The sequence below is a fragment of the Anopheles bellator genome, chromosome X (genome assembly GCF_943735745.2).
Source record: "Anopheles bellator chromosome X, idAnoBellAS_SP24_06.2, whole genome shotgun sequence".
Taxonomy (NCBI): domain Eukaryota; kingdom Metazoa; phylum Arthropoda; class Insecta; order Diptera; family Culicidae; genus Anopheles; species Anopheles bellator.
Window position 1 is genome coordinate 2277504 of NC_071287.1, and position 23601 is coordinate 2301104.

The window sequence follows — 23601 nt, forward strand, 5'->3', positions numbered from 1 at the left end:
GGGAACATCGTCAGCCGTGCTTTTACCGCGCTGGTCAGCGCTTTCTTCCCGGACTTTCCGATTTTCGCTTTTCGCCCATCGGCCAGCCATATGGTGGAGAGCAGATAAGCGGACCAGCGGTGGAGGTGGAGCGACGGCAGGATGCAAAAGGCTCCTTCTACGGGTGTGTGGGTGTGTGGGTGTGTGGGGAGGCAAAATTATCAACGTTGTAGGGCAGAAAAGAAAAAAAACACGGAAATCGTTAGTGGTCTGGAATGTCCTTAAGTGAATCTCTCGAACCTGAGGCACCTTCAAAAAAGGGGACATGACGAGGGTGCGAGGGAGGAAGGGGATGGTATGTTTGCTCTCTCTCTCTCGGGTGGAATGTGCCAAAAGTCCAGTGCAGCGGCAGCCGGCTTGGTTGTTGCTTGAAAATTTAAAGCTGCTATCGTTTGGCGCTGTTTCTTTAAGATCCCGTGTCCGTTATCGCGTTATCGCGTTGTTATGTTAATTTCATGTTATGGCATCGCGTCTTATCTCGTTTAGAGTGGAACCACAAACGTTACAAGCATCGACAGCAGTCTCACCAGGTCTAGCACTGTGAAACCGATTTTGTTTTCAAACAAATTACACGTTTACTGCATTAAAATGAAAAACTCTATCTCTCTGCTAAATCGTGTAGGCCACGCCGAAAGAATTCTTCGTTTTTTGAAGCAAACCCAATTAGTCATCCAATTTCGAATACTAATCGAGCTGATTTTGCAGTCGAAGTTGATCGGTTGACCTAGACTGATTTTTTTCTTTTCAAGATTCTCAAAATGATTGCACTTTCTATCCGCAATCGTGATCTGATGAATAAAGGACCTTTCCTGTTCGAGTTTCGACAAGCATTACGATGCGATTCTGTAGCAGTTTTCTTCAGCAGAGAGCGGAAAAGCCTTGAGGCCCGAGAAACGTTATTTTCAGGAACAAAAGTAACCTCTTCAAAGATAAATTGCAAACTTTTTTTTCGACATAAAATCATTCGCCATTGGTTATCAAAGCAAGGTAGTGTTGCCAAAAAAGGCATTATGAGTAGGACTAAATTGACAGCTAGAGTCATCTGTTTACACAATCCGCTTTTCGATTTTTTACCACCTGGTAATTAGCTGAGTTAGATTTACTGAAGCTGCCCGTTGAACGCCCGACTTTAGAACTGTTAAAGGGTGATTCACAAACGACGGTTTTTTTCATTTGGTTATAGAAAAAGCCGCTACATATTTTTCAACGCTTGAGCTTTCATTCAAAAGGTTCATTTATTTTATCTATGTATAAAATACAATTTTGGTTGCAGAAAGTTGGGATATATGAAAAACTTAATGCCAAAGAGGTAGGCTTAATGCCAAAGAGGAGGTAGGCAAACGCTACGAAAATGTACTCCAAAATAGGTCGCTGAGACCAGCCGTAGTGGAAATTTGACGGAAATTGTTTCACATTAAAAAATTAAATGAATGGAGCTTTCAAATAAAAGTTCAAGCATCGAAAAATATTTAACGGTCTTTTTTTTGTAAGCAAATTAAAAAAAAAACTATCTATCCAAGAACCTGAACCATAAAACTGTGAAAATAAAATTATTGGACGAGATGGAATTTAACGTGTGCCTTCATGTCAGCCCTGTCGGTGCTGGCAAGTGCTCATTCAATTCCCAATTCCATTTTGGACCCCAACTTCGCAAAGTTCAGGTGGCCCTAACATTAAGTAATGTCAACTCTAGGGAAACCCCAACCGCGTATACTATTCCTCGTTCCGAACGAACTGATGGCCGACTAGTGGTCGAACGACACCCGTAAGGAGTGCACTCCAGTCCTACGGAAGACCCGGCCGTTTCGAACTTCACGACGTAGATCGACGTCCGCGGCATCCGAACCGGGTGTCGCACCCGTAAAGCGATGCCAGAAATCTGCAACAGACCCGCGAGTGCACTACTCGACGGCACGTCATTGCATCACGCTGATATTTTCCGGCCTGACTCGGCTCGTAATGCGGCGCCGCGTTGGTAAAAGTTTTTTTCCAGCCACCAGCATGCCACGTGCTGAGCGCACGTGTCGAACGCGGAAGCGGAACGAGAAGCGAATTCTTTCGGCGTGCACCAAGAAGCATCAGCACCACAACAGTGGTCCCCGAGAAAGGGGACGACCCCCACGACGAGGGGAGGTCAAGAATTCCACAAAACTGCTAGACGCCACGAAGCGCCGCAGCCGTGGCCTCTCGAGTGGCCCTCCACTGGTTGAAGGGTGGAGCCACTCAGCCGTCAGCGAAGTGAACTCCTCGCTCCTCGAGTGGCTCCTCTTGACGAGCTGGTGGGGGGGGAGGGGTTGGGTGGGCGGATGGTAAGATCTGCTCTGCTGCTGCTGCTGCTGCTGCTTGGAAGGAAGGAGGAGAGCTGAATGGAGCAATAATAATCATGAGATAAACATCGAAATGATACTTTTATTCGCTTCCGGTCTTCCGGCTTTCTTCCGCTTCGCATTTTTCCTTCTCTGCGTGTATGTCTGTGTTTATACGCTAGCAGCGGCAGCGGCAGCGGGGGGGGGATAGAAATGGGGGTGAGGAGATGGACGAACGGAAATCGGGCCAACGAACATCGTAAGTAGTTCTAAAGTGCAAAAATTCTACCCCCTCTCTCCGTTCAAAGGATCCCCATCGCAAGGAAGAGTGAGAAAGCTGGAAGAGCGGGGAACCGGAAGCAGCACTCCGCATCGCACTTCCCGAGAGCATCCGATGCACCGTCCACGAAGGGTTTGGGAGGTGTCTAGATCTGTCTGGCTTATCCAGCTGTCATCATCATCCACGCGGCCGGGCCGGGCCGAGAGTTACACTTTTTCCACACCCCACCCCCACCGGGGTGGGGGGGAAAGAGGGGAGCGGGTGGAGGAGGTGCTAAAATATTCACGACGCTTTCCGTCGGCGAGGCAAGCTGCGCCGGCTGCTGCCAAACTGTCAAATGGCCACGGCCTGACTGGCCCTGGAACGAGCGAGCGCGGCCAGGAAAATGGGAAATTATTCGACACAAAAAAGTATTCGTCCCTTCAGCCACCCCGCAGGCTACCTGTCTGCATCGCTCTGTCCGACAAGGATAGTGTGAGCGAGAGAGACAGAGAGAGAGAGAGACAATGAAAAATCATGTCCTGCTGGAAATGCCGTTCCAGAGAACTTTGAAGTTGATTTTTTGCTCTTCCGAATCAGCGGAAGGAAATGTTAAGCCACACACACACAGAGACACACACAGTGGAACACAGTTAACACACAGCAACAAGCCGAAGGCCCGCAACGGGTTCCGGTGCGACAGTGGAGTGGCGTGGCGTGGCGTGGAGTGGTCTCCCATGAAAGTCCCATGAATAGTTGACACGAGTTTTGTGGCGAGGACCTCGAACCTCGAACCTCGAACCTCGAACCTCGAACCTTGAACCTCTCACCATTTTTTCCTGGGTAGCCTGGAGGGGGTGGCTGGGGGGGGAGGCAAAGTGCGAGGGACGAGCCGAGTGGGGTTGAAGGGACAAACTATCAAATTACTGCAAAATCTGTCGTGTTTGCGGCCCGCCACACTTCCGAGAGTGTGCCCCCGTGTGATGGACTGTAGGGTGTGTATGGGTGTGGTGAGGGGAAGGGTGGTAGACGGTGTGTCTGCACACTTCCTATAAATTGTTTTCCCCATTGTCCGCGGCGCTCCGGGCTGAAGCTCGCGACCTCCATTTCCATTCAAAACGGACTGGCGCCACCGCCACGTGTCACGGTCGCCACGTGTCACTCGGTGCCTACTCGAGGCCTCACCCCCCTCTGTGCCCTCTAAGCCGCTTGCAAGAAGTAGTACAATAATTGATGACAGTTAAACCTCGGCGTCCGCGATCCACTTCATTAAAACATTACGCACATTAACCTTTCCGCGCTCGTTTGGCAGACATTCCATTCCAGAGAGAGAGAGAGAGAGTAACGCTGGGTTGCAGAAGGGTCACAGAAAAAACACATAACACACACATTAATGACACGTCCGACATGCAAAACGGAGGCATGTGATCTACTCGGTCGGGCGACATCATCACCGGCCCACGCCCACTGCAGTTACGCTGCGTCACAAACGCGTGAACACGAAGTGCGTTTAACTGTCGGAAGCAAAAAGTCTAAGCGAGGCAACGCGTTTTTTCTGTTTTCCAATTCAAGTGTCCCATCGTTGGAAAAGAATGATATTTGGAAAGCAACTTCCCTGCCTAGTGATGTGATTGTACCCTAAACCCGTTTTGCTTTGCGTATCGTTGAGACCCACCTGGCGCCTCTCTGTCCCATCAGAAAGTCCTTTTTCTTGGGAGGCCCCCAACGCCCTGTGCTTGTAAAGTCAGAATTGCTATTTTTTAAACGGCTTCGAACAGTGCGATATTCCAAAAACATCCTCCGACAAGCATTTGATGGGATGCTGTAACACCTTTAGTGCCCTACGTACACACTATGAGAAATCTGGGCTAGATTTTTTTTCTGTGCTGGCGTCCACACTAGCAGATTTCGGGGCAAAAAATGTGTAAGCGCCAGTGAGCGAAATGACAGTTCGCTTGTTTTTGCTTTGATTTTTCAGTTTCCATTCCTTCCTCTTCCATTGCCGTCTTTGTCATAATTTGGTCCGAGATCGAAAATCTGTCCTTTTTTTTTGGACAGACAAAAAATCTGGCCGAAATTTGGCTCCAACTGTCAAATTGAAAAAATTTCCCACAAATATCCCGAAACGTGTGAAATATTATTCCATAAACAGAAGGACCTCAATAGCAACTCAAAGTAGCTCACAGCACTTCAGATCTTGAGTGACAGATTCTGTACCTACCATGCCCATTTTTGCCCAGATTCTCATAGTGTGGACGCCGGGGTAGGTAGCAAAAAGGAAATGATCCCCGCGAAACGTCATTTTCCGGCATAAAAGTCGACATGTTGTAACCCTTTCAAAGATCGATTGCAAACTAATTTTTTTTTTTTACCTGAGTTCAAATCGCAAGATCTTCCAAGTTCACGATCTTTCATTGTGGGAAAAAATGTGTTGAAAATGTGGAGTTAAGTGGTAGGGGTTATGACGTCGCCAGCCCATAATGCGCACCATACAGTTACCTTTTCTGAATATAACGGCCTCTCTTCATCTCTTCATTCTTCGCATTTTATTTGTTGATTGTGCCAAACTATCGCTGAAGAAAATTTTGCCGTTAACGTTATGTTAACGTTTTTGGCCGGCGGCAATTTTGTTGTATTTTTTTTTGTTTTTTTTTGGTTTGTAGAAAGATTTATTCGAAAACTGGTACTTACGAGAACGTCGCTTGTCATTCTTAGCCTCACACATGTTTTAAAAAAACCATCTCAAAATCTGTCTTCTTTCGCTGAGGAATTGTAGAGTGTTGAGTGTTTGATCACTTCGCTGACTAATTCTGGAGTTTGCAGTTCTATCTACCTGGCTGTCACAATCTGTGCGTCCTCATTTTTGAATTATTTTGATTATTTTTGAATCGAACGAACTAGCGGGCGTATCAGAGTATCGCACTCATCGTGACGCACTGCCCGGTCTTCGACCTGATTTCTTCGACACCGAAACCGATGACGCCGGTGCAGAGCCCAATTAAAAATGGATCCCGCTGTGACTGGTTGACGAACGATCTGTAGTTGCGGGCACTTTCGATACCTTTCGGCAGCCGGAGGGCATTAGAGACGCATTACGATTCGATCGACAGCTGTCAACCGGGGAGAGGGGACCAACTGACAGTTGACATTTCAACCGTGGCCGGCACGGACCGGACATCAGAGAGCACCGGTTTTCGTTACGGTTTCCGCTGCATAAACAGTCAGGCAAGTGACGCTGACGCCTTCCGCAGCTGCAACAGTGTGACACCTTTTTTGGGTAAAATAAAAACCAAGAATGCTGCCGCACGCGACACAACGGAAGTTTCTTCGAGCGCTTCCACAGGTAACGGATCAGCCCTCGAGTCAAGCGGGCTAAAGTTGTCAACTTGCCATCGTAGTGGTGGCGCGTACAAATCATGACGTTTGCCCCGAGGACTCACGGCACTGACTGACTGACAGCAGCCGGGCCAGCAGAGTAGCCAAACTTCCATAATCACCACTCGCGTCGCTTTCCCGTTGACGACGTCGTGGCAGTTGGTGCCGACCGAAGAGCGCACGATAGTGGAACAGGGCCTAGGGTGGGGTGGCGGGGGGGGTGGAAGGCCCTCCCTCATATGGCAGACGGGGGTCCCGCCCGCCACCCCACGGTCGCTTGCGGTCTGACGACAAAATTCTCGGACAACATGTTGCATATTACATTACAATTTCCGAAGATCCTTGCGTCCGCGTGCCAACCGACCACCCGATGGTGCGCTCTTTCCGCAAACTACTCGAAACTTTGCTGCCATCCCGAAACCCCACCCACCCCACTCCGGTTCGAACCGATTTCTGGCAGCTGTGGCGTCCTGCCAACCGTCTGGGCCGTGGCTAAGTGGCTAGCCACTTGCCGGCCAGCCATCCGAGCAGCCGGTGGTGGCAAAACTTTTTTGATAAATTTCTTCGCCTCGCGCCACCATTTTTTTTGTCTGTGTTGCTGTTGTTGTTGTTTTTGGTTTTTGCCTGCCATCGTTTTCGGACAATTTTCCCCGATTTTCCCGAGGCGTCGTGACGTTTATTTATTTATGCGCTTCTTATTTCCCATCCTAGTGCGGCCGGGACCTAATGTGCGGAATATTGCTGTTGCTTTATTTTTGTTCTGGGGGTGTGACTTGGGGGGGGGGGGGGGGGGGGGGGAGGAAACCCTCCCCAAAACTCCGATCGTCATGGCGATGGTGACGAGCGTGATGATGACGAAATCATTAGAATCTCCGCAGGACTCGGCCGATCAGATCGACGGTTGCTACGCAACACATATGCTACAAGGATGGGTTTTCCGAGCACCTTGACCCCTCGGCCCTTCCACGCAACCCATCCCCCCCAATGTTGCGTAATACATCCGGCCGACCACCCGTCATACAGCTACAGGCAATTCTTCTTCTTTTCCTATTTCGGCAGTTTTGAACCTATAGAGAGCCGCGTCCCGTAAAGGATGAGGCACAGGACGTCCACCAACACCACCACCGCCAGCCACCACTGGAGGGTGGACGCGTAAGCACCCGAGCGGGGAAGGACAGAAATTGCCCACAACCCACCAGCCCAGGAGGCTGCCTTCTGCGGAGGGAGAACGCGATCCCCAGGTCTCACGCTGGACGGCCGCTGGCGGAAGGGTTCGGGGGCGTGGCAAGGGAAGGATGGCTGTCACGGGATGGCCAGCCGAGCCCTACCAGCGCCCACCAGCACCAGCATCTCCACCGTCACCGCGAACCGGCCACTAAACACGACGACCAATCAACGACAGCGATGGCAGCGCCATCTACGTGGAACGGGGTCTACCACCAACAGCAGCAGCAGCAGCAGCAGCAGCACCGCCACCACCACCAACACACCACACCGAGCAGCGGGGGGTGTGGGGGAAGCGGAGTGGCCGAGCGGGCCACCCCATCCCAGCCGTAGCCGTACTAGTTTTAATTACAAATTTTATCGTTACCAATACCTTCGACCCGTAGCTACCCTGTACATAACGCTAGCGGTGATTCTAGCAAATGGTAAGATCAATGGGGCGAGGCGGGGAGGTGTGAAGCCTGTGAAAAACACATCAAACCAGGGCGGAAAGTACAGCAACTGCTGCTGCACTGGCTGCGCTGCGCCTTGATTCGAGTCCGATTCGAGTACCATTTTCTTTTCCATTCGAGTCCATTCCAGAGTACTGCCTTTTTTGGGTACGGCTTATTATTATTTGCCTTTGCTTTCGATGTGTTTGTTGTTGTTCCGCTGCTTTCTTCTCTCTTTTTTTGTTTTGTGTTGTTTACTTTGCTGTTCTTTTGTATGCTTTGTTCCACTTTGTTTTACAGTCGCTATTTCGCTTTGATTTTGTTTCTTTCTGTTTTTTCTGTTTTGTGTTTTTTCGTTAATAATTTGTAATTGATTATCACTTATTTGGTTTGGTTCTGCTTTATTCTTCTTGTTGTTGGTTTTTGTTTCCATCACTGCTTGTGTTTTTTAGAGACATACATTTTGGTTAGATATGGTCCGTAGTAGAATCGCTCCATCTATCAGTGAGCCGTCCGGTCCCTCCGAAGCCTCTAGGGGAACTATTCAATAAATAACGAAACAAAGTAGTATTAGGACTTTAAATTAATTCATGCGGTTTTTATTCGACAACTAACAGTTAGATATTACTTTTCCCATTCCCTCATACCCTGTTCTGGTCGTTTTATGGCCAAAATTTGCTCGGTAAATAATTTAATTATGTTTTAAAAGCTCATAGTGGACCACACCTTCATCGGCCAATTCTTCATCATCAAGCAAGCCAAAATCACTACGTTTAAGCAGTGCAAACGAAATCTGACACGTTCTCTCAGCAAGAGAATGTTCACCATAAACACCACACTACATTTAATGAGCAATCCCATCTATTGTAAAACCGCATGAATTAAAGCAATGTCCTAATAACAACAAACGATGCTACGTAATGTGTTTTGTGTGGCGTTTTCAAAACCAAAGCAGTTAAGACAACCGCTCTCGCTATCCCATCTCTCTCACTCTCTCTCTCTCTGTCTTTCTTACCACACCACACACGGACGTCTGGATGGGTCTCCGCAGTCTCAGCATTCGAACCGGACTTTGTATATCCACTCGAAAACGTGACAGTAGCGAAAGGTAACTATTGACCCCGGCCATCCCCCCCGTGATTGATCTTCGATCATCCCCCCCCTCCCTTTCTTTCGCTCCATCAGGTCGCGACGCCACCTTCACCTGCGTCGTGAACAATCTCGGTGGTTATCGGGTGAGTGGGGAAGCAACCCCGGCCAGGGTAGGTATCCGATTCCTTCGAGCTGAAATATAGTACCGATTCCTACTTGATTTCGTGGTTTGCACTACTCTGCCTGCACCGAAGCACAAGCACCTCACCTCACCCCCACCCCTCCTTAACCTCCCCAGATCCTCATCCCCACAGCCCCACCCCACACCCCACTAGCACCGACGCAATCTGCACCGTCGCACCATATACCTGGCACCATATCCGTTACCGTTAAGTTTTGCAAGCACCGCAACCGTGCACCGCATTTTAGTGGCGTGTAGCGAAGCGCACCGCAGTGCACCGCAACCTCCTGGCACCAGAGCATTCGATCACCACCACCGCACCGCACCGCACCGCACTGCACCGCATTCAGCACGAGCACCACGCCCAAAAACCACGAACCACGTAGATCGCACCAAACAAGTACAAAGCAAACACCAAATAAAAAGCACAAGAATGCAATGCACCAACCACCAAGTTGACCAGCCCTGACCTCACTGAATCCCCGCTGAGCAGTTACAGTAGATGCCCACCCAAAACCCCGCCCACCCCCACCAGCGACCCTGCCAGGGGGCGCACCGCGAAGTGAAACCATATTCATGCGCATATGTTGCAACAACAAATCACAACGAACAGACGGGGGGGGGCAAAAAAAAAATCTAGGATGAATACTATATTTCAACTTCAACAAACACCAACTGTTCACTTGTGGGTGGAAGGTCCACCTGATTTGGGAGCGCGCCCTAGGAGCGCGATCCGAAGTGTGGTGGACTCTCCGTGTCGCATGCTTACACGTCAGCCCGAGTATCGTAGAGTAGAGTGTAGAGTGCGCATGGCACACGGCGCCTTGGCCAACACGAGCCGTGCAGGAGGAGTGCGTTCGAGCAGCGCGTTCGAGCAGCGCGTTCGAGCAGCGCGTTCGAGCAGCGCGTTCGAGCAGTGCATTCGAGCAGTGCATTCGAGCAGTGCATTCGAGCAGTGCGTTCGAGCAGTGCATTCGAGCAGTGCATTCGAGCAGCAGAGGACCGTGTTGGCCAAGAGCTGCCTAGATCGCAGCTTTGTTAGTAGTGACACCGCTTTCAGCACCACCAGTTACTAGCCGCCGTTGAAACCTAGACGACGTGCGTGTATGTGTGTATGTGTATGTTGCATGCAGCTTCAAGCACTCCCTTTCTCTCTCACCTCGAGAGTGGGTCAGTAAGGTACCGGGACTTTGATACGGAACCCTCGCTAACTCGCGCTACTTCCTCTGCATAGATCTTCTCTCCTTCCTCTCTGTTTCTTTCTATCCCACTCTCTCTCTCTCTCTCTTTCGCTAGCTCTATTCCAATTTTTCTCTCTATCACTCTGGTCACACTTTTGTATGCACAATTTCAACCACCCGAGCATTTCGGGCGCACTTCAAGACGCGCGCGCGCCTGAAAGTGCTGCAATACGCATAGCAAAGTAGAAGCAACCCCATACAATCTCACCTAAACCGCGCTGCGTCGTGTCCGAAAAGTGCGCCCGCTTATCTATCCACGTTTGTGTGTGTGTTTACACGTCCGAATGAGTGTGTGTGTGTGAGCATGCCAGCCAATCACCCCGCCGCCGGCTATATTTCAATTCCGCCACTTTCTCGCTTTCGATCTCTCGACTCGGACTCGACTCGGACTCGACTCGGAACCCCCGAAGGTCGCCTGGATAAAGGCGGACGCGAAGGCAATACTGGCGATCCACGAGCACGTCATCACCAACAATGGGCGGCTGTCGGTGACGCACAACGACTACAACACCTGGACGCTGGTGATCCGCAACGTCAAGATGGAGGACCGGGGCATCTACATGTGCCAGGTCAACACGGACCCGATGAAGATGCAGGTAACGCCGAGCGTGGCTGAGAGCCCACTGCACTGTGGGAAAAAGGCGGTCATAAATCAATTTCGAAAATTGAGGTTTCAATCAAATTAGCCTGCAATAGATAAGTTATATATGGCAAATCCGAATTTTTAGCCTTCCATGTTGTGTAGATTCCGAGAATTCATCTGTCAAAGTCGAAAGAGTGATAAAAATGGCTCTGTAAAACCAACTTTCATCAGCTACTTTAACGCGATCGTTAAACGCACAGTTCATATGAAACAATCAAATATTTACGTTGGGCATTGCTAGCACATTTTCATCGGGAGTTAGTATAGAAAACTAAGCAAAAATACAGTTTTTCAACTTTGGTAATGCAGCAAAAAAATGTTTCACGGTGTTCTGCCCAGACGAGACAGCACAATTAAAGTTTAGACAATTTTAAACATTTCCAGTAAGTTTTGTTTGCATATTGTTGTTTGTTTGCCTGGGAGAAGAAGCTTTGGAAGCAAGGCATAAATGTTTTTGATAAATGTTGTGTCATAAATGATAGGGTAAACCACGCAAGAAAATCTTCTCGAGAGAATAATTTAAATGACACGTTCATTCGGGCAATACATAGCAGTGACCCTCAAATTAGTTCTAAAATTAGTTGGGTTATAGGCAGCGAAAAAACGATTAACTTAGTTTTCCAGATAAAGTAAAAGTTTTTTTAATCATGGAGGAACACATTAATGACGATATTGCGATTGATCATGTGTTTAACCAAGTAGATAATATCGATTTTAGGTCGGATGAAGACATAGACTAATAAGTATTCTATCAAACGTTTAAATAATAGTTCATGGGTTGGATACTTCGGAAGGTAATAACTACTTGCTTCATAAAATCCCTCAATCGTAGTGGGTAAAGCTCCTTGATCATCCTTCGATAGTGCTTTACATTTTTTTTGGTGTAATGCAGATTGCATACTTAAGGCGTTTAAAAACCTAAAAATAACAAAAAAAAGCTTATTTAATGTACGTGAGCGCGCGTATTGCACGTAGAAAGTTGAATTCAATCAAAACACATACAAATAAAACAAAAACGTTGAAAAAGGTATGAAAATGGTTGAAAAAAAAAGGTCCACCTTTCGCATACAAATTCCCCACTGTGCACTGCCCGCTGCCCGCTACCGCTTACTCTTCTGCTTCTGCTCCTGCCTTGCAGACGGCCTTCCTGGAGGTGGTGATACCGCCGGACATCATCTACGAGGAGACGTCCGGCGACATGATGGTCCCGGAAGGTGGTTCGGCCAAACTGATCTGCAAGGCGCGCGGCTACCCGAAGCCGAAGATCGTGTGGCGGCGCGAGGATGGCCGCGAAATCATCGCCCGCAACGGGACGCACGGGAAAATGAAAGGTGCGCCGGAGTTCCCCAGGGGGAAACTTCTGAAACCCGCTCAACTCAACTCTCTCTCTCTCTCTCTCTCTCTGTTTCTGTATCGTTTCCCCGCGATGAACACAGTGACGATACTGGAAGGTGAGATGCTCTCGCTGACGAAGGTGACCCGCTCCGAGATGGGGGCGTACATGTGCATCGCCTCGAACGGCGTCCCGCCGTCGGTGAGCAAGCGGCTCAAGCTGCAGGTACACTGTAAGTATCCGGTATGGCTTTGTCTACCGTCACATCACACATTCTGGTCTTGTCCGGGCCATCCGTTGACGGTGCCGGGAGCCCGCTCCACGTACACGTACACAGGGTGACATGCATCAAGTGACTTTTACCCGGGGGCCACAGTATGAGAAACTTGGAAAAAATGTATGGCAGGCCAAGAAACTATGAATCTTTTGCTGAAAAGTTCCGTGAGTTACTTTGAGTTGCTTTTGAGCGCCTTATGTTTACGGGATATTTTCTCCTTTCGGGGGTATTTTTTTCAATTTGACAGTTTACGGCAAATTACGGCAAATTTTTATTGCTTTCCAAAAATATGGCTAGAGTTTTTCGACAGTGGATCAAATTTTGACAAAAATGGCCATAGAAGGAGAAGGAAAGGAAACTGAAAAATCAAAGCATAAACAAATGAACTGTCATTTCACTCACTGGAGCTCACGGAATTTTTCGCGCAAAAGCTGGCTAGTGTGGACGCTAGCATATCAAAAAACCTGTAGAGAAAACTCATACTGTGGTCGAGGCGTTAGAACGTCATACTTCATTTCTGGACATTGTAGATATTTGGGAAATCGTTTTGAAATTTACAAAATGGGGTGCTTTGCGCTTGCCGGGAAATATTAAAAATGATTAGGAGTAATATTCTAGCGGCCCAGGATCGGAACACCCTGAACACTAGACTAGGGTCACCCTGTAACCGGTTTCTTTTGACGAGCTGACGAGACACGAAGAGACGCGATGATGGCGCGCAAATGCCGATAACCGGCGTCTAGCGATACCCGACACCCCCCCACCGGGACTGGAACCGGGTTCCGCCCTGCATACTGATGGCGTCCTTCGGAAGTCCTGAGGATTGCCACCATCAAGCGGCACCATAAGAGGGTGGCTGGTGGTACAAAATTTCAATTTAATTCAATTCCCCACATTTGATCTCCGGTGACCCGGGGTCCGGGGTCCTGCCATCGCCCCGCCGCCCTTCTAATGGAATGTGGTGACGTGAGCGGTCCAGAGACCGGGGAGAGAAAAATCGCAGTAAGCGTCGTATCAGAAGAAGGGGTGAGCAAACTACAAACTAACTTCCGTGTCACGACTTCGATCCCTTCGCCAGGAAGAGAGAGCGCGTTCCCTGGGACGGCGGCGCTGCCGCACGTGTGTGGTGGGCGATTTGAATTACCATGCAAATGTTGGTCATGCTACTAAAACCGCCCACACGAAGTACGTGTCCAGTTGCATTCCGGTCCACTGTTCCCGAGTCTCCCGAGTCCAGACACCAAACCGGGCCTGGAGATGACTTACGGAATGGACGAGCTCCCCACACGCTCTACGTTGGGACGGTCTGCGGATTGGTCTGGGTTCTTAAAACCTGACACCAAGCCGTAGCGACTACCCAGCGTTATCTCGTCCGTTCGCCAGCGCCCTCTGGTGGTCTTCTGGCTTCTTTTCTCTTGTTACTTTTTCCTCTCAGTTTCTCGGTCTTGGGAGTCTGGTGGGAGACCAATGCAGACACACACGAAGGGCGAGTCATAAAATGTGAGAAGGGCCCCGCACCCCCCACCCATCCTGCCTCACCATCGCAAGGGGCTTGGGCTGCGTTCGGGCAACTTGACACTTCATTTCAACCTGCCACCGCCGCCGCAACATTTATTGCCCGTCACCAGTGGTCCGCTTTGAGGTGGTGTACCTCGAGTACTTCGATCCTCGGGGGGCCACGAGGCTGTGACTCCCACCCCCACAAACCCACCGCCACCCACCCACCCACCGCACGGTACAAATTCGAGAACTCGAGAGCGCAGCGCCATCAAACGCTCGTCAAACTCTCGTTCACCGGAAGGCTCACCACCCACCCACCCATCCACCCAGTGGGGGTGGGTTCACGGCTCGGGGGTTCGTTCTTTCCGTGCACGCTTCCCCGTAGAGAGTGCTGCAGCTGTGCAGCTGTGAGCTTCGAGCGAGCGACGAGCTCTAAACCCACTGACGGGCTCGCCTTTCGACACCGCGCCTAACGAACCGATACCCGCTGTGGCTGTTGCCCTTGCCCGTACCCACCCGCACCCCCTTACCCGACACTCCGGAAACCTATTTGATAAACCAATGCAAACCTATCGACTCGACTGCGACTGCGACGGAGACCGGCCTCTGCCTGCTCGTCTGGTCTCGATAGAGGCCATCCTGGCCCCAAAAACCCGGAACCTTAATTAACACCGGCCTCTGGCCGCGAACTTCTCCAAAGCGCGCCCCCCCCCCCCACCCCCCGCCCGGCCGTTTAGGCTAATCGATTCAGGAACCCCGCGTCCCACTCCAACCGTGCCGGCGAGTGTAAGCTCTCTGTCGAGGGGCACAGTGAACCTCTCGAATCGGGGCTGCTTTCTTTCAGCTGGCCCCGGGGCTCCCGGCTTCTTACCCCGGGGTGAAAGGATTATTAACGTACGGTGGGTGGGGAGCTCAACCACCCCCCCAGGAGCAGCAGAACGAGAGAAGCCCGAGAACCCGTGACCGAATGTTTGGTGTCAAAATGAAGGAGGGTTCTCGGTGGAGAGCTGGGGAGCTGCTGTTTGATGTGGCTATGTGGCGTCTTTAAAGCCTCCCCCCTCCCCCCCACACACACCAGAGAAGGATATTGTTTGTTAATTATTATTAATTTGAATATTCGAGCTCCCCCCGGGGGGCGCCTACAGTTATGCAACGTGTGGGGCAATCGGCCACATTCGTGTATATTCTAATAAATGTTTCCTGTGGCTGGTGAGGGAAGGTGGTTGAGGGTGGTGGTCTCATAACGAACCCTAAGGCCCTTTGGGCGGAAAGTTTGGGCGCTTCGCCTTGGCTTTTAGTAGCGTACCACGTGGTGCGCCCATGTTCGGACTGTTCGGAGCACCAGGCGCCTCCATCTCCAAAGTCGGACCGCAGATAGTGATACTTCTTCGTCTCACTTTTTCTACGCGTCTCGTTCCCAGTTCATCCCCTAATCCAGGTGCCAAACCAGCTCGTGGGTGCGCCGCTCAGCACGGACGTGACGCTCATTTGCAACGTGGAGGCCTCACCGAAAGCGATCAACTACTGGCAGCGCGAAAATGGTAAGTGGCCTTTTAGACAGCCCCATATTATCAGGTCAGGTGTATCTCAAAAAGGACTGTTTAAAAAAAAATTGTTACATTTTAATGAAAATTTCAATTTCATTCAAAGTATGTGCCATCGCTAGCTATACACATTTCTCCCATCTCTCTCGGGTAATTTGTGGATTCCCAGACGAAACAATTCTTTGACTTTTTAAGTAAACTATTTAGTCATCCAATTTAGACTTCGAAAACGAAGTGCTGCTCAACCAATACGGGTACAATCGATGAAAAAGAATGATATTCGGAAAGAGCCAAGTTTGGTGAATACAGCGGGGGGGATAGCAGCTCCCATTCAAGTGATTTGATAGTATCCTGAAACGGATGGAACGGTTTTTTTGAGTCCTCCGATGCTCTTTCTTTGTTGAGCCAAAATCGCCATTTTGAAAATGTTTAAACCTCTGAAAGCACTGTGATCTTCTAAAAACCAAATCGTGACAAGCATTTGGTGCGATTCTGAAGCAGTTTTCTTCAAGAGGTAGCAGAAAAATAATAATCGCCGCAAAACTTCATTTTCAGATACAAAAGTTGACATGACATCTAACCCTTTTAAAGATCGGTTGCAAACTGATTTAATTTGTTTTTCGACCTGAACTCATTTGCCTGATGTCAAAAGAAGATAATGAAGAATGAATAGCAAAGCTAGGAAGTCCGCAGTTCTTAGTGCACCTAGCACATGTCTGTCAAATTTTAGCTAGTCTTCAACAAAATGGGCCTCGGCAGGCGATCAAATCTGGGTGTTGCTAGTCTCCATGGCATGATGTGTAATTTTATTGGAGCACTCCAGAGCACTGAAGGCTCCTAGGCTATTGGTCACGTTGCCTATACTAGGTTTGGGCCCACACTAACTGCAAACACTCGCTTTTCGAGCTGCTCCCGGACTCCCGTTTGGACCTTGTTTGGCACGGTTTTGGACACCGAAAAAAAACCCGAGGGCAAACAGCAACAACATCAGCAGCAGCAACAACAAACAGTGCACGTGGAACGTGTCAGAATGCCAAAAACGCGCCCACCACCGCCGCGTTCATGCGCACATTCGGTGCGGTGCGCGTAATTAATCTTCACTAATACCCCCCCTCTGGCAAGCCGCATGGGGGTCTGCGGGGAAGGGGGGCTCCTATCACACATACGCACGCATGCAGACAAATGTGCAGCATATGGTGCCGCTGCGCGGGTTTGGCTTCATTTTTGCCGGACTCGGAGATGGCATGCATAAAAAAGGCATGCAAAGAAGTCGCGGGTCGCAGCGGTCGCGGGCTCGCAGCGCTTGACCTGGAATTTGCTACCCCCTCCCTACCGGTGCTGCTCCTCCCTCCTCGTTCGAATGCCGGCGCCATCATCATCTCGGGCACTGTCAGCCGCTCAGCGCTCGGAGAGGCTCGGAGGCGAAGCTCGGCGCGGTGCGCGATGCGTTTAATTTATTGAAAATTAATTTTCACACCCAACCAACCAGCCCACCCGGGGGTGGTAGGCCATTTTGCCAACCCCCCTCCCCCCCACAACGCCAGCCCCGCGGACGCGGCAAACTGTTGATTATCGTTTTACGCTCGGATCCGGCCCGGGTTTTCTGGTCATCTGGCCACATTGGTCGGGCAAAGACCCGGACCACCATATGTCGGAACCCTCGGAACCGCGTTTTTGTCCGGCAGGTCGGTACCAATTTCCGGGCCTCTTCCACATTGCATCGGGATCCAGCGGGCATCCAGCACACTGCTCGAACTCTGCTGCCCGTGGGCGGTTAGTTTTGGGCAAAACCACCCCAACACACCGTGGCTACATCGGTTGACGCGTCCCGGTGAGTAGTCGTAGTGTATGGAATGCAGACAAATCTGGCCTTGTTTTCTGAAAAATCCTGCCTCGAACACCGCCTCGAAAACTGCTCGACTACTGCTCGAAAACTGCTCGAAACGCTGGTTGGTTGCTGTGCAACACCGGGCACCTGTCCGTGCACTGCTCGAAACTGCTCGAAAACTGCTCGAAAACTGCTCGAAAACTGCTCGAAAACGCAGATTCGTGCTCGTGCAACCCCCAACGCATGTAGTAAAGTTGCCCACACAACACACCGGCAAATTGGTTCCAAAAGGGTCCACCATAAATCCGGTGTCCCTTTTAAAAATCGCGTCGAGTGTCTGTGGTCTCAGTCAACGAAGAGCGAGCAACCACCACCACCACCACCACCTGCGGTTCACCGCCACCTGTCGCGCACTCCAGGAACCGGCACCCGTCAGCTGCACGCTGGGCTGGCATTCGCTATCTGTTCAAATTGTAATTATTTATTCAATGTTATGAATGTAAATAAGCGAAATTACTTGTTAATCATAAACTACTCGCAGCCCCGGGGGGGGGGGGGGGCCCGAGGGGCCGCCAACCTGTGTGTCATCTGGTCGCTGCTGCTGTGAAGTGTCATCGAACGCTCCTCGCGCCCGGTGTGCATGTGTGTGTGTCATCTGCAGAGAAGTTTTGCTGGCAAATGGTGGCCAGACCAGACACCAATTTGCTGCTGCAGCGGTCCACGCGAATGCATCCACGTGTGCGTGCAGTAAAGACCGCCCCACAGCCTCTCAGCCCACTGCCCACCACCCCGCTCCCGGAAGGGTGGCGTTGCATTTATGTCGCATTTAGGGCGAATTATGGTAAAAGCGAACCCAACACATCGGAGCGGAGCCTCGCCCCCCCCATCATTATGCTGAATCCACGTGGTCCCTCCCAGCTCGCCCAGCTCGATGATGCGGGCAATCGTCAACTGCTCGCCAACAGGCTGCGCCGTTGGGGCTGGCGCTGGCGGATTATTATTTATTTTGTTTAATGAAATAAATATCCCCGCACCTCCGCCCTGCCCCAACCGGTGCGGGGGAACTTCCGCTACAGCCCGCAGCCCGCGGTAGGTTGGTTGTTGGTTGATGTCGGCCGTGGCCGGTGGTGGTAGCGCGGATAATGCGGCATGTTTCAATCTGCTGCGACACGACGACATTCGGCTGCAGCAGCCGGGTCCTCTCAAATCACCCTCCCCCCCCGCCCCCCATGACCCCCCAGTTCGACCCGGAAAGAACCGGGTCTTCCGCCGGTCTGCGGGCGCGTAGCTTGTTTGCTGTTTCCGGGTGGTGACCCTGGTCAGGTGACCGGTTTCCGCGGACTCGCTTCTCTCCGTTACACTCTTTGCTTGCTTGTCCACAAACACACATGCCACTACAGCATCTCTCTCTCTCTGTCTCCCTCTCACGGTACAGGCGAAATGATCATCTCGAACGAGCGGTATCTGATGAACGAGAACGAGAGCTCGATGTACGCGGTCCAGATGACGCTCGTGATCCGCAAGCTGCACAAGGCGGACATGGGCGGCTACAAGTGCATCTCGAAGAACAGCATCGGCGACGCAGAGGGCACCATCCGGCTGTACGGTAAGGATAAGGGGGGGTGGGCGTTGGGCGGTGGGTTGTAGTACTTATGCCCGTCCCCAGTCAGCACTTACGACGCCGGGCGCTCAAAACGCGCCAAACAAAACCGGGGACGGCAACCCCCCCCTTTCTCGTCTTCGAACCCTTCATCACTCAGGACCCCCTCCCCCTCAACTCCCTTCCATCCGGGGGTGGGAAGACCACGTGTCTTGTCTCACCTGTGCGGTGCTGGAGTCGACGGCAAAGGCCTACATTACTCTCATCTCTTAGTTCCCGCTTTGCAAAGATGTTGCTGCTGCCACGGCACCCCAAAAAGGGCCCCCCGATGGCAACAACAACAACAAGGACGACGAGGACGACGACGACGGCAACAATAAACAAAAGCAAACCGCCGGTCGACAGGCGCAAACCCTCAAAACGACGGACGCCGACGAGCGTTTGGTCTAAGTGCCGCAGGGTGGTGCCCCTCCCCTCTTACCCAAGCACACGCCTTTTGGGTGGCCCACCTTATGCCCCCCCACCCCCCACCACCCCCCTCCCACAGGGGTACTTGAAATATTAAAAATCATCCGCCCCTTTTCGCGCATCGGCGGACACGAAAAGTGCGGTCTCTCATCCCAGGGCAAAAAAACCTTACCCACGGGAGGGGCCAGAGGGTCCTGGAGAGGGGGGCATTGTGTGTGTGTGTGTGCGTCTGGAGGCAACAAGCGCGTTGTGTTGAGCGAAGCGCAGCGGTATTGCAGGAGGACAATATCGGTTGAAGGATTTGAAGTACCCACAATGCCCCGGAGGGGGGTCGGAGGGGGGGTCTAGTGCTCCCTCTCACCCTCCCCCCCACCGGGTGGTGAAAGGCACTTTCGCCAACATAATCGCCACAGACAACGCGCGGTGCTAGATTTGATGGAGAGACGATGAGTCAGCCGAGAGACCCGCATCTTGCACACACGTGTGTGTGCACGTGCGCTGCTCTACCATTTATGCTGCTTTATGCTGTTGCTCCACCCCCCCCACCCCGCCAACCGCACGCGGTACCGTGCTTTCCCCGGATCCGAGGGTAATCCGTGTGATCCCTGTGGAGCTTACCGGATTGGACCGGAAACCAACCGGGAGAGGTAGCAACGGAACCCCCACCCCCACCCCCACCCCCCCACGTGTAAGGACCTTAGGGTTGGGGAAACAATTTTCACCTCAGCCAGCCACGGGGCAACACAAACACCGAGTGCCCCGATCGGATAAATGCTTAATCGGCGTCCAGTCCAGGGCGGCGGAGAGCGGCCCCCACCCCCGGGCCGGAAGTGCCCCCCGCCCCTCCCTCCCTTGCCGTTCCGCGGGCTATGTCCGGCCAACATCGACCCGACCGGACCGACCAACCGACCGAACAATAAAAAAGGGGGAAGATGAGCCTGGGGGCATTGTGTGGCGACCGGTGATTAGGAAAAGGATTACACGTTCCGTGTTGCCTAGGGCACGTGGGGTGGTGGGGAGGTGACGGGATGGGTTTTGGACTCACTGCGCACTGGACCGGCTGTGGCAGGCAGAACCGACGGCGAAGTAATTGATACCTTTTTCTTTCACCTTTTTTTTCCCATCCCACGCACCACAGAGATGGAGCTACAGAAGAAAACCAAATCGGCCCACCGGCTCAACAGCGTCGAGGACACCTCGGGCAACGACGTAAGTAGAGGGCCAAACCGAACTCCCAATAAAAAAAAAACACCCACTCCCAATAAGTTATTCCACCCACAGCTGATTGGCTAATTATGCGCGTCCAAGTTTGTCTAGTACCCCCACAGGGTGATCCATTTAATGTTTGGACTACCGATTACTTGACTTTTGAAACGTCAAACTTCATTCTGGACATTTATAAACATTTAGTAAAAGCTTTGACATTTACGAAATGGGACGCTCCTCGCTGGCAAAAAAAAAATGGGATATATCAGGTTGGGGAAAAAGTAATGGACGTTTTTTGCGTGTACTTCCAAAGTTTATTAAGGATGCTTCCAATGGTCCGATTTGCATTAAACATGTACCATTTTGTTGAAAAATTTGTTGCCTTTTAAAAAATACTTTTATAATGCCTCTCTTGTAGAAAGCTTAGTCGTTGTTAGCGAAAAACTCGAGCAATCCATTTTCACAATCCTTTTTTGATCTCAGTTTTTCATTTTCACTCAGGAAGTTTTGTAATGCGTGGAAAAAGTGTCAATCGTTAGACTATACGATGGATGCATAAAATCTTCTCAGACAAGCTCCCGGACAGTAGAGATCTGAATTTAGTGTTTAGCCACACGAAAGTAACTCATAATAAATGATTCCTTCCAAGTCCCACCCTATACCCAGTAGAACCTACCTATCCGTTTTTCCTGGTTTAGCCACCGGTTAAGCTGCTTCACCTTGCTTAGACCCCGACCGATTGCACACAATATTGTCGTAGGTGACCTATTTTGCATCCCCAGTACCCATGCGTTTAAGAAATTGGTCGATTTTGTTCCGTTTGGCCAAAACTGCGCAGATGGTAATTTGATTATGTTTTTTGGTGTAAATAGACTGGTGGCCAAACATCGAACTTCTTTATGAATTCAGCTTTGTGCAAATGGCTTAAAACTGTTTGCTGTTAATCTTTAGGTTCTGATCAATGCTCGGGTCAACGAAACCAAAATTGCACGTTACTAGCTTTTAAAGTATCGACACCATAATTACCTTGCACAATTTCAGCGGCCTAGCTTGAATTTTCGCCTTTTTCAAAAAAAATTGTAAAATGTACAGAATTTTCTCTATGGTGACTTCCATTGTTGACACTCTGCAACTTACAAACGAATGAAACAAACAAAAACAAGTGAAAGCATTTTTTAAAGTGTAAAGTATCAGCGTTAAAACGAGCCTAAATTTGAAACTGTATGATTGATACTTCACGAGATATCGATCACTGAAGGCATCTATCATGAAAAAACGTCGATTACTTTTTCCCCAACCTGATGTTAAAAACTTATTTATCGTACTTGGTGGTTCGGAAACCCGCACTCGTCGTGCAAGAGAATCCAATGCACTCCCACAACGAGTTACTGGTTCGACTAGGACCACCCTATACCAGGACCACCACCTCCTGTTGCTTTTAATTAGAGGCAACACGCCCAAAACCTTGGCCACCGGGACACCTTCCCCATACTAATGAGGAGACCTCCTGGAGAGATTCCGACTTGAAAGTCAGGACCAGCGGACTGGACACCTTCGTTACGTTTCCCATAATTCTCCACTTCCACTTCCTCCACTGCAGGAGATCAATTCTACGCCGAACGTGGACCAGCAGCAGGAGGAGACCAACGGGAAGTTCCACAAAAATGGCCGCCAGTACAAGGGGTTCCAGGCTGGCGAGCACGACCTAATTAGCTCCAGTGGCGCAGGCAGCGTCCGCCCCGGGCTCCGGCCACCGTCGCTGTCGCTGGCATCGATTCTGATCACGGGCCCGCTGATTCTGCTGATGCCCCGCTGGGACCGGTGGCAGGATGCGCTTCCCCGGAGGCCCCGGTGGTAGTGGTCCAGAGTCCGACGGAACACCTGACACCTGTAAGTCTGGGTGTGTGCGTGCGAGAGTGTGTGAAACTGGACACTGGTCGAAGCGTAGCGTAGCGCCCATACATGCAGGCAGCCGCAAAACGAAGCATATCTTATGCTGTGTAGAGGGACAATTGACAGTCAGATAGCGGACGATATGACGAGGCACAGAGGGGTTCCGGTTACCAATAACTCGTTCTTTCCATTCTCTCTCTCTCTCTCTCTCTCCGTCTCTATGTAGATCTGTATCCTTTTTTTTCTCTCTCTCTCTCGCTCTCTACTTGATTCTTCTGGACCTAAGGACTTGTCGTTCCCACCGACTACAGTCTTTCGGTCTGGCATTTTTGGCGATCCCACAAATCTGGTACGAATCGCCCAAGATACGTAGGATAACGGTACCAGATTTGATCAGGCACCTCTTGATCAAGTTTCTCTTGATCGCCGAAGATACGCCGAAGGTTGCCTGATACGTTCCTCAAGTAATTTCGAGATAAATTTTGTTAGCCCAAGACCCCTTAACGATGGTCTGGACGCAGTTCTTGACTTCTGGGTGACTCGTTTGTTTGGTTAGCTTAATAGGGGGTTGATGGAGCGTTCGCCAACCCCCGAAAGGTGTTGTACATACACATTGTAAATATTCGTGACTTTCTCTGTCAACCACTGGATGGAGGAGAGCTAACAGGAGCTAGAAAGAGAGAGAGAGCGGGATTTAAGTGGAATGCAATTACGAAGCCCGGGTTTAGACTTCCGGGTGGCGCCTCTACAGCGGATTTCTGCTCCGTTAAGCCATTTTTCGTTCCGTCTGCTCCCACTGAGATCCACGAAAACCACAGCACGACAGAGCCCCCAGCCTAGACTCATATTAACTAAACGAGCTGGCGAATCGTCGGTCGGACGAGAAGCGAAAAAAAAACGGAACAACCAGAAACTCAAACCAAAACACAACAAACAGCGTAGAACAACATTGGAATCGCTTACCAGACAAATTAAAGCGAATTTGCACTAGCACTGGGTAGGGGGGAACGGAAAGAAGAACGAGAAAATGAAACTAACGGAAGTAGAAACCAAAACCACGGCGTAACCGTAACGTGACGCCGCGGAGCATACGCTTCACGTATCATCAGCATAAACCACTTCAAACCCCGGAACGCTCTGCGCGGGTTCCGGTGTACACCG

General features: G+C 50.7%; 1 protein-coding gene across 1 annotated transcript in view; it reads left to right on the forward strand.

Moving 5' to 3' along the window:
- Positions 1-22405, forward strand: part of LOC131213265 (lachesin-like) — a 24143-nt gene extending 1738 nt beyond the window's left edge. Inside the window, exons 2-11 of the mRNA XM_058207275.1 lie at positions 7531-7628; positions 8686-8742; positions 8820-8869; positions 10559-10744; positions 11930-12122; positions 12228-12356; positions 15323-15442; positions 18709-18879; positions 20480-20550; positions 22148-22405. Coding sequence (XP_058063258.1) covers positions 7531-7628; positions 8686-8742; positions 8820-8869; positions 10559-10744; positions 11930-12122; positions 12228-12356; positions 15323-15442; positions 18709-18879; positions 20480-20550; positions 22148-22405 — 1333 coding nt within the window. The remainder of the gene's footprint in view (positions 1-7530; positions 7629-8685; positions 8743-8819; positions 8870-10558; positions 10745-11929; positions 12123-12227; positions 12357-15322; positions 15443-18708; positions 18880-20479; positions 20551-22147) is intronic.
- The last annotated feature ends 1196 nt before the right edge of the window (positions 22406-23601 follow it).